General features: G+C 62.7%; 1 protein-coding gene across 1 annotated transcript in view; it reads left to right on the top strand.

The window, feature by feature from the left end:
• The window catches only part of LOC119108072 (uncharacterized), a gene marked incomplete at its 3' end in the record, with an annotated part of 16,065 nt that extends 12,425 nt beyond the window's left edge, over nt 1–3,640 (top strand). Inside the window, exons 7-9 of the mRNA XM_037231652.1 lie at nt 1,523–1,732; nt 2,067–2,272; nt 3,523–3,640. Of these exons, the coding sequence (XP_037087547.1) occupies nt 1,523–1,732; nt 2,067–2,272; nt 3,523–3,640 (534 nt within the window). The remainder of the gene's footprint in view (nt 1–1,522; nt 1,733–2,066; nt 2,273–3,522) is intronic.
• Between the last annotated feature and the right edge of the window lie 7,668 nt (nt 3,641–11,308).

Genomic DNA, 11,308 nt, shown 5'->3' with positions numbered 1-11,308 from the left:
GCGCCGTCCGGACCGCCGCTCGGACGGCTCTAGTTTTCAGAGCGGCCGCCGTGCCCGGCTGTGTTATCAGCTGTCGCCGCAGCGGCACGCGTGCGCGTGTGCGCGGCTGGTGACGCACGGAAGCAGAGACCGGCCGGGGTCGGGTGGGTCGGGTGCTGGCCGGGCCGAGGTCGGATGCTGGCCGGCCGGGGTCGCGTGCTGGCCGGCCGGGAGCGGGTGCTGGCCGGGTAGGGGTTGGGTGCTGGCCGGCCGGGATCGGATGCTGGTCGGCCGGGGTCGGATGCTGGCCGATCGGGGTCGGGTGCTGGCTGGCCGGGAGCGGGTGCTGGCCGGCCGGGGTCGGGTGCTGGCCGGCCGGGTCGTATGCTGGCCGGCCGGGAGCGGGTGCTGGCCAGCCGGGAGCGGGTGCTGGCCGGCCGGGAGCCGATGCTGGCCGGTCGGGAGCCGATGCTGGCCGGACGGGGGCGGGTGCTGGCCGGCCGGGAGCGGATGCTGGCCGGCCGGGAGCGGGTGCTGGTCAGCCGGGAGCGGGTGCTGACCGAACGGGAGCGGATACTGGCCGGCCGGAGTCGGGTGCTGGCCGGACTGGATCACCGGCTCGCGTCCCTCTGTCGGCCAGTGACGGGCCCGGGCCCCCCTGATCGCCGCCGGCCTGGCAGCGCGCCGCCCACGTCACGGCCGCGGGCTGTGACGAGGCCCGGGCGGAGAGGGTATTTTTAGACGCGGGACATGATAAGGGAGTGCGTTTCCGTCCGGCTTCTGCTTGGGGTTGATTTGTCGGGTTTCTAAACCCGGTTAGTCCAGGGTCCAGGTTGTATTCGGATGAAGTTAACTCTTTTGTGAGGAGGTTCAAAGTCATTAGGAACGAGCACGTATGAAACAGTTACGCACTAGAACACTTGGTGCACCCTTGTCGATGTGCTCCTTTTTCCTTTCGCTTTTTACCATTCCACATCTTAATGGGCTTGCCTGTTTTATCGGGACACCTAATCCTGCTCTCACACAATCTAGCTATGCCTGCCAGCTCATCATTTCGTCATTGTCAATGAATCCGTGCCCTAAACTTGGAAGACTGATGGCGTTCGGCCGGAGAAATTTCTGGGCTGCTGACCTCATGATATCGGATGCTTTTGATGCGCTCAGTGCCCCCACCCTCCCCCTCTCGTCGCCACCACCATAGCCGGTGCCGTTTGCCACGCTATCCCTTTAGTTACACCCAGTTGACGTGACTTCATTCCTAAGGACACGTGACCTTTCCGGCATTCTGAGGCCTCTGACACTTGACATCTCTTCCCTATGATATCGAACCAGTGCACCGAACCGTATAACTAGCGAACCGCTGGGTCTTCTAACTATCGGACCCTTGCATCATCAAACCTTTATGTCGTCGACCTCTCCGCTCCGCAACACCCTCGTCCAATGGAGCCCCCGGTTCTCGTTTCATCGTTCACCGGCCGCCACCGCTCCGCCGGCAGGACTTCGTGGACACGAACCGGCTGTTGTCGCCGGACAACGTGAACAGGAGAAGCTGATGCAGTACGCGCGCGAGGCGGCCGACTTCTCCACCGACCACCGGCTGCCGCAGCTGCCGTTCGCGCTCAACCACTACGGCCGCGAAGACGTGGCCATGTTCGACTTCACCTGCATGTATGCCTCGCTGAACGCCGGCAAGGTGATCGAGCGGTGCGGCCACAGGCTGTTGCTGCAGCTGGTCGGCGACAGCCTGCACGAGGTGAGCGACGCGGCTGGTGGCGCTGAGAGGCGCCGCTTCATCAGCTGCTGCTGTGCTGGATTGTTGACCCGTTTTTGTGTGTTTGTAGACATCAGTTTGACTATTGGCGAGTACGGCCCACAATGTTGACTGGCACTGGTTTGGTTAAAAGGGATAGGCCTTCGTTAGAAACGGATTGTCGTATTGGGACTTGAAGTGTCGCGTAATTTCTCAACTAATGTATCCCATAGCACATGTGTTCGAAGCCGGCTGGTACGTTGTTTGAAAACCACCACCCAGCGTCCATGGATGCGCCTGAAGTCCGTGTGACAATCTCTCCCCCTCCTCTGGGCAGCCGTTCTGGCCGACGGGCAGTGGCTGCGCCCGCGGCTTCCTGTCCTGCTTCGACGCGGCCTGGCAGATGCGTGCCTGGGCTAACCCGCGCGTCACGACGCTCGAGTGTCTGGCCGAGCGCGAGTCCATCTACCGGCAGCTGGCGCAGACGACGCCGCGCAACCTCAGCTGCGAGTACGGCGGCTACACCCTCGACCCGCGCACCAGGTTAGCACCGGGCTCGACCGGCGGGGGCAGGGGTCAGGGACGGAATGGACCGGACTGGCGGGGCGTGTCAGGGACGGGACGGGCTGGACCGGCGGGGGCGAGTCAGGGACGGGACGGGACGGGACGGGCCGGACCGGTGGGCGGGTCAGGGACGGAACGGGCCGGACGGGCGGGGCGTGTCAGGGACGGGACGGGCCGGACCGGCGGGGGCGGGTCAGGGACGGGACGGGACGGGCCGGACCGGCGGGCGGGTCAGGGACGGAACGGGCCGGACGGGCGGGGCGTGTCAGGGACGGAACGGGCGGAACCGGCGGGGGCGGGTCAGGACGGGACGGGACGGGACGGGACGGGACGGACGGGCCGGGCCGGGCCGGACCGGCGGGCGGGTCAGGGACGGAACGGGCCGGACGGGCGGGGCGCGTCAGGGACGGACCGGGCCGGACCGGTGGGGGCGGTCAGGGACGAGACGGAACGGGCCGGACTTGCGGGGCGGGTCAGGGACGGGCCGGGCCGGACCGGCGGGGACGGGTCAGGGACGGGCCGGGCCGGACCGGCGGGGCGTGTCAGGGACGGGCCGGGCCGGACCGGACCGGGCCGGGCCCGACCGGCGGGGGCGGGGGTCAGGGACGGGACGGGCCGGACCGGCGGGCGGGTCAGGGACGGGACGGGCCGGATTGGCGGGGCGTGTCAGGGACGGGCCGGACCGGACCGGACCGGGCCCGACCGGCGGGGGCGGGTCAGGAGCGACCTGGGTTGGGACCTACAGTAAGAGTAGCAGTAGACCTAGTTCTCCGACAAGGGGAGAATGGGGTGTTGGTCGGGTAAATGTGGGATCGGTAAAGTTCAAGAGAGAGGGACTGTGCAGCAAGTTTTGCTGGTGTGCAATTGACTTCACCAAACTCAACGAGGCCTGCTTGGTATCACCACGGTTTTGCTTAATGTAATGGTGTTGCTGAACATCCTGCGGCTGATCAGCGATCGTGCATCCACATCAGTCGGCATCACCAGCCTGTCCGCCACCGCCAGTGCCATACGCCACAGTCCGAGTCCCGCCTCACGTGTTGCCTTTATCTTACGGCACCCACCCATGCCCCCAGATGCTCGAACCTCTACCTAAGGTCATTGACGGGTCGCTGACGTCAGCGTGCCACCCCTCCCCCTCCCCCCCCCCCCCCCCCCCCATCGTCGGGGCGCACCAGCCTGCAGTTGTGCAGCGCTTGCTCTAACCTCACGCCGTCGGGGCCGGCCAGGTACCCGAATCTGAACCGGACGTCGGTGAGCCCGTACCAGGTGTGCGCGCTGGTCGACACCGACTGCCCGGAGGCGCTGCAGCAGCAGCTGACGGTCGCCGACGAGGACGGGGGCGGCCGGCCAAGAAGCGTCGCAAGGAACCCATCCACCCGGACATGCTGCTTAAGTGGTGCCAGAAGCAGCTGGCGCTCACCGACATCCGCGTCACCGACCTCACCGGCGACTTCAAGTCAGGTGGGGGCGGCGTCAACCGCTGCGAGAAACCGTGCTGTGAGGGCCGCAGACGGCTGTTAGCGAGGAGCCGTACTGTAGGGCCGGCAGACGGCTGTTAGCGAGGAGCCGTACTGTAGGGGCCGGCAGACGGGCTTTAGCGAGGAGCCGTACTGTGGGGGCCGGCAGACGGGCTGTTAGCGAGGAGCCGTACTGTAGGGGCCGGCAGACGGGCTGTTAGCGAGGAGCCGTACTGTAGGGGCCGGCAGACGGGCTGTTAGCGAGGAGCCGTACTGTAGGGGCCGGCAGACGGGCTGTTAGCGAGGAGCCGTACTGTAGGGGCCGGCAGACGGGCTGTTAGCGTGAGCCGTACTGTGGGGGCCGCAGACGGGCTGTTAGCGAGGAGCCGTACTGTAGGGGCCGGCAGACGGCTGTTAGCCAGGAGCCGTACTGTGAGGGCCGGCAGACGGGCGCGGATGTGTGGTGTGTGCTGTAGGACTTGCTGGTCAGCTGTGGGCATTTGCGCAGTAGCTCATCAGCTTTGAGTGGACAATGTTGCGTACGACAACTGTTAAATGCATGCATACTCTTCTTAATACCGTGTGCTCGTTTACACCGTGACGGTTTGCCCTCTTGTTCTCTTACATTGCATTCACACGCCTACACGTGCACTGGCAATTTTCTCCTCTTTGCTTGTGTACTCAGTGTAGCCAGCTGTTTACGGCACACTAGATTTAAGACCGTCATGCTGACCCAGCATCACTGCTCGCGACATCGTCGTCTTCACCATCGCTGCCAGCAGCTGCAGCATCACGGCCGTCGCCGCCGTTGCAGGGCTGGCGCTGTGCGGCATCCTGCACAAGTAACCGGCCGGGCCTGCTGGAGCTGTCGGCGCTTGAGGGCCGGACGACCCGCTGGCCAACAACCAGCTGGCCTTCGAGCTGCTGGAAGCGCGCGCTGGGCGTGGCCGCACTGTGATGATGAGCGCCCAGCATGATGGCCGCCTGCAAGCAACGGCCCGACCGGCCTGGCCATGACTCAGCTATCTCAGCCAGGTGTAAGACGCGCTGCACGGCGAGATCCCCTACGTTCAAGCCCAAGATCGCCCGTGAGTGGGCGCGGGCGCGGGCGCCGGAGGGCGTTTCGGCGCGGTGCTGCGGTCCAAGCGAGATCTGGGTGGGAACTACGGTGGAGTGAGGGCTGCCGAGCTGTTTTAGACGGTTTTTGTGGTTCAAGGAGTCCGTTCACGTGCGGAATGTGGAGCATGCGTCAGATTGTACCCGCGGGGTTCCTCTCGGACTCCTTCGTCATTGTTCTGTGCGTGAATTTGGAGACGGCAAATGTACGGAGACGACAAATGCAAATGTACGGCACATGTATGTGGCTATTAACATTTTTGTCATTTTCGGCGATAGTTGTGATGACCAAGGTTTGTTACCGCACTCATTATCCAGTATTTCGTTCGTATCGCGTTGTTTCGGCGATGGCGGCCCACTATCGCCCTATCGCTGTGGTCTCTGTGTGCGTGCCTCATGCCTCACTGCCGGCCGTGTGATGCTGACGGCGCCCGCTCGCCGTCAGGAGCTGCTGCGGGACGAGCCAGAGTCGGGCCGGCGCTCCTCGGCCGGCCGCACCATCCCCGACGGCCGGCGCAGCTCCCTCAGCGAGAACCACCGCAAGCAGCGCAAACGCAAGAGCGACGCCGTCAAGGACAAGGTACGTCCGCTGGTGGCGCCGGTGCCGATGCGGGCGGCCGCGTGTATCCGCAGGGGTTCGGTTGGAGGTGGCGCTCGCTGTGGGCCGTACAATGATATGAAAGAGGCTAGCACCGCGTGAAGCCGCCGTCGCCGCTGCCTCGGCTGCGGCTGGATCACGAGGGATGTGGGACGTCACACTCTCGCTGGCGCTGAGGCTCCGGGGACGGTGTCTGAATGGTGATGCCGCCGTGAGTCACCTCGCCGGTGGAGTTCGTTGGCCAGCTCGGGCCGCGTTTCGTCACAGTCGGATGCTGTCGCCGCCTGACTGACGGCTTTGACGGGCCTGGTTTCTGTGCTCCGTGACCTTGCTGGTCGATCGCTCCCGAACCCTTTCCTTCGTGACCGGCCATCGATCGCGTCGCCGACCTTCGGCGACTAACCGGACGTACGCGGGTCCTTTGACGACCGCTCCACCGGTCCGGCCCTGCCGAATGCCGGCCGCGAGTCGCCCGACGCCCCGTCCCCGTCCCCGTCTGGTCGCGAGGCGGCTGGCGAGGTCGGCCCGCTAACCGACGGCCGCCGGCAGCAGAGACCGCAGAGCACGACCCGTTCGCGCCGCCGCCGGTCGGCTCCGCTCGACCGCAAAAGATCGCGCTGGTGGCGGACGCCTTGGCGACGGCGACGGTCGCCTCTCCGTCTCCGAGGAGGACTCGGAGGGGGCCGACGAGGACGGCGAGAGGATGGCGGCTGGGCGGCTGCCGGTGGGCGCGCTGGACGCGCGGCTGGCGGCGCTGGAGGCGGCCTGCGCGGCGCGACCGCGCGAGCGCCTCCAGATCCGCCAGCAGCGGCGCCAGCTGCGCTCGCTGGCGCAGCGCAAGGCCGAGCTCGAGGCGACGCTGATGGAGCGGAACGCGCGCGCTGCCGCCGCGCCGCCTCGCCGGAGGACGACGTCAGTCTGCACCTGTACCGGCGCACGGCCGCCGACTTCGAGCAGCGCCGCCTCCGCCTCGAGGACATGGTGTTCAATCCTGTGAGCGGCGCGCGCCGAGCCGCGTGGGAGGTCTGCAGTGACACTAATGCCCGCCCGTCCGCCTGCCTGCCTGCTGCCGGCCTGCCGACCCGGGACGCGACGGGAGCCGGCGTCGCTGTAGCGGCCATCTGCCCGACGGAACCGACGCCGCTCCTGCCAGCTGCCGCTGCCTCACGTTTTGCGCGCGTGTGGTGTGTTTTTTGACTGTTTTTGAAGGGTTCTTGGCCCGTGTTGGTATGGCGTGACCTTTAACCTACCGGCGAGAACCGCTGGAAATAACGCTAACCTTGTTTTGGCGTTTAGTTTTTGTATTGCCCTTTGTTTTAGTCCGTTTTAGCACTAATACCCGTGACCTGTTTTGCCAGTGACACTACTCTTTGTGTTGTTTGTTCGGTTTTTGGGTGCTGTTATTCTGCTGTGGTGGACAAGGTCACGACGTCTGCGGTCCTCTGCCGAGTAAGCAGGCGGCTCGTTGCCCATAGGTGAAGCTTCGATAAGACGTGACCGTTTGATATCGGGCTGTTTCAAACCAGTACGCCGTTGCGTATCGACGTGACGTGGGTTTGGGTAGTTAATGGCACCGTTCCATCGACAGGGTCGTGTCATACAGGACCTCAAGAAGGACGTCAAGCAAGCGGCCGGTCCTGAGCTCACCAAGAAGGAGGAGTTCGCCACCAAGATTAAGGATCTGGAGGCCAAGTTTAAGGGCCAGACCAGCCGCCTGACAAAAGCCCAAGGTATGTCAGTGAGTCAGTGCTCTCTGGCTGGCTCCCATGATTACGTAGTTGTTTTTAAACTATGTGCTGTTAACGTGGGCGGGTGGGTAGCGAGCCAATGCCGTGCCCGACATTTTAGATGGCTGTTTCTTTCAATCCAAGCACGCGTCGTACTCCGGATATGTTGAAATTGTTCACGGTTGCTCACGGGTTTATGACCTGTTACGAAGTCCCCTCGCAGGGCTTGCCAGATGGGGTCCTCATATCCCACAAGCGCGGAGACGGTGTGCTGGTAGCGCGATTGCAAGCTGGCATAGTTTGTAAGAAGTGGAATCGCCGCTTTTATTTCTGCTCGTGTTTTATATTGCCGGCCGTTTCTGTCCCGGCATTGCCGACGAAGAACTGAGGCTACTGTGTTCCATTTCGGCCTCCTCGAAAGAGAGTGCTGTCGCACATTTGTCAGCTGTGAGGGAGGTGCTCGGCGGCTCCCACCAGCGCGGCCGCGACATGTCAGCTGTGAGGGAGGTGCTCGGTGGCTCCCACCAGCGCGGCCGCGACATGTCAGCTGTGAGGGAGGTGCTCGGTGGCTCCCACCAGCGCGGCCGCGACATGTCAGCTGTGAGGGAGGTGCGCGGTGGCTCCCACCAGCGCGGCCGCGACATGTCAGCTGTGAGGGAGGTGCTCGGTGGCTCCCACCAGCGCGGGCCGCGCATGTCAGCTGTGAGGGAGGTGCTCGGTGACCTCCCACCAGCGCGGCCGCGACATGTCAGCTGTGAGGGAGGTGCTCGGTGACTCCCACCAGCGCGGGCCCGCGACATGTCAGCTGTGAGGGAGGTTGCTCGGGTGGCTCCCACCAACGCGGCCTCGACATGTCAGCTGTGAGGGAGGTGCTCGGTGGCTCCCACCAGCGCGGCCGCGACATGTCAGCTGTGAGGGAGGTGCTCGGTGACTCCCACCAGCGCGGCCGGGACGTGCCCGCCGCTGTCCTGCCCGCGCACCACACCGCCTCCCTGCGATGTCCTCAAGTGCAGCTTAACTCGTGTCCCCATCTAACAGCGTCCAGCGCCATCGCACGATCTCGCTCCACTTACGTCCCGGGGCCGCGTCGTCCGTCACATCTCCAGCCCGGGCCTTCACCCCTTGTCCGGCTGGCGCGCGCGCCGCCATGCCCACGCTCGGCTTCCCTGACGCGAGGCGCCCCGACAGGACTTGTCACGCGCCATCGGCCGCATCGAGAAAACCGACTGGAACCTGCAGCAGATCGAGAAGAAGATCGAGGACAGCAGCGCGTGCACGTGAGACCGCGACCTCGGCCAGACCGTCCTCAGTGTGTGGAGCAAGGCATGTTCGATGACAAGGTGGGTTGTCCCAATCGCCGGCCGCGACGCGTCACAGCGGGCGGACGTGGGCCCCACGGAGGGCGGGACTGGGGGAAGGAGAGGGGGGGGGGGGGGGCGTGGACGGGTTGTTGTTCACTCGTTGCCAGACGGGTATCAGGCCGCGACATTGGCTTCGATTGGTGGCCAAATTGGCGACGCTGCGCCGTCTGACTCTGCCAGCGCGAGATGGCCCCGGGGTGACAGCACGCCACCGGACTCGGGCCGCGTCAGTGGCGCCCAGCCAAGGATGCGGCCGAGCCCAGGCCCGGGGTGGGGGTTTCTCTCTGCATCGCTGGTCATGCTGTGTGTCCGTGTATGGCTGACAAGCCCGGCCGGGCCGCGGCCGGCGTGCACTGCCGTCCCACGCGTGGCATGGCAGTTGGTGCACCGCCGCTGACGGCGTCACCCTAGCTGGCTGGCTGCCGCTGCTGTCCATCCGTGTGTGTGTGTCGTCGTTGTCGGCATGGCTGGCTGCTCGCCGTGCGGCGTGTCCCCCGACGCGCGACACGTCCAGACGCCGCCCCCCCCCCCCCCCCCGAGCAGGCACCGACGGCCTGGGGGCCTGCGTTCGGCCAGTCACTGACCGCGTGTTCAGGAAGTCACCAATCGGTGGTCCTTCCATATAAAGTTGGTCATCAACCCCGAGGTCCTCCCTGTTAGGATGGCTTCGGACCGCCAGCTCGCGCGTGCAGTCACTAGTCTTCGACTCAAACCATAATCTGTAGCGTCTTAATTTGTAAGAGACCTTTTTTAAGTAAGTGCACAATCGCTTCTATTCGCATGTTGTCTTTTTACATATCGACAATCTGCTTTCCGAAGGGAACTTGGAGTGGGAATAGTAAGTCAAACAAGACAAACAAGGCAAGGGAAATATAACGGAAGTGGTCACCGCTTTAAATTTGCTTATAGCATGTGAGCAACGTTAATATCTGTATACCTCTCGACGTACGCCAGGTGTACGAGCACTTTTCTGAAATAAGTCGCTGCGTTTCAAAACAGCTGTGCCTTCTCCCTGTCCTCGCTCGGGTCCCCGGGACCGGCGCGGTGACTGCCCGTGGCGGGGTGGGGCGGCGGCGTCGGCGCGAGCCTGCCGCGCCTCTAGCGTTCCCTGTGCCGGCCGGCCGACAGTACCAGGCCATGCGCAACTTGTCGGAGCGCGGCACGGTGGCGCCCGAGACGCTGCGCAAGTACGCCGACATCGACCAGCACCTGCGCCGACTGGAGCTCAAGCTGCGCGAGGGCACCACGCGCGACGTGGGCCAGCGCGGCTCCAACCGCGTCTCGCAGATGGCACAGCAGTTCCTGGCGCGTGACCGGCTGCCGCTGGAGAAGGTATGCCGCCGGCTGGTGGCCGCCACGCGCCGCCTGCCCGCCCGCCTCGTCGCATGCGCATGCTACGCCCTGGCACTCGTCGGCTTCTGGCTCGTCTGCTACGACACGTTCCGCACGCGCTAGAGGCGATGGAGGTGGCGCCGGAGGCATCTGTGTATTCGAAGCGGTCAAGGGGTGTGGCAGGATGGCATGTTCTCCTGCTCTCGATGGATAACGTGTCAAGGTAGCATGCGGTGTTGGTGGTGGAATGCTTTGTCAGATCTGCCTGAGTTGCCACGGTGACAGGTAGAGTTCGTTGGCTCCCTGCACGTTGGTGTCGTTCAGTTTTGCATGATAATGCTCTCTGTCCTGTTTGTTACCGCCAGTATCTATGCTCAGGGCTATGGTGTGCGTTGCCGTATTTAAAACCTTAAAGTGATAAAAAAGTGATATGACCATGACAGTTTATGATGATGATATTTTATGACTTATCATGCTCTTTTTCCTTTCAACGGGTAACCACACGAATGGCATCACCTCACGGTTCTTTTATGGTCGTTAACATTATCGACCTTGTGGAGCACTAGGGCGACTCACGGCAATTAATATCGCCAAAGCGCCCGTAGGAGATGGATGGAGCCGCACCGTCTCTCGGTCTCCGACCAGTGTCTGATCTTAGCCAGCGTTCTCTTGTAAATCAGGACGGTGACGTATGGCTTTGTACGTGTACTGCAACAATAAGGCCATGTTCTGACGCTCTGGTGTGGTATGGAACACTTGTGCAGTTTGCTGCAATTTCACTGACGATATGGTTTGCGGGGTATTACTCATGGCAAAACATCCAACTTTCATGAGTAATATTTACACCGCTGCCTAAGCTTCGTCTTTTCGTATATTTGCTTGTGTTCTGCTTACCTGTGCCTACCATATTTATATTAATAAAGCTTCTGTTGTTGGTTGCGGCTTGCATGAAACAGCTACCCGCACTGAGCCAGCACGCTTACAGCAGCACGGCTGACCTCGGTTTCGGGCAGTGACAAAGCAAGGGGGGGGGGGGGGCTCAGGGAACTTACAGGGACTGTAATTTTCTCGTTTGCTGTTTTTGACGTTTCTTACCGTCCAGTGGTTGTTTATTAGTGCTTATTTTGCGTTTTGAACTATAATTCATAAAGTTCTGATGTCTACTATGTCTTTTATAAGTGATAAAAGTGCTTTGCAAAAAGATCGTAGATTGTTATTTTGTCCATCCCTGAACCTCTTCCCCGCGGCGTTTAGGGCGTTTATGGAGATATGCAGACGAACAGTGGCATGTGGCAAAAATGCAGGCATCAGATGGCATTGTCGTCGGTTGCCTATTTGGAACAATATTCGTGGGCATTGGATGACGTCTTATTGGTAGGGGTATTGGTTTTTATTACGAATATGCTGGATGAAAAAATCAT

The sequence above is a fragment of the Pollicipes pollicipes genome, unplaced genomic scaffold (assembly GCF_011947565.3).
Source record: "Pollicipes pollicipes isolate AB1234 unplaced genomic scaffold, Ppol_2.1 Scaffold_6686;HRSCAF=7923_pilon_pilon_pilon, whole genome shotgun sequence".
NCBI lineage: Eukaryota > Metazoa > Arthropoda > Thecostraca > Pollicipedomorpha > Pollicipedidae > Pollicipes > Pollicipes pollicipes.
Note: the sequence above shows the minus strand (reverse complement) of the source record. Positions and strands in the feature narration are given on the sequence as shown.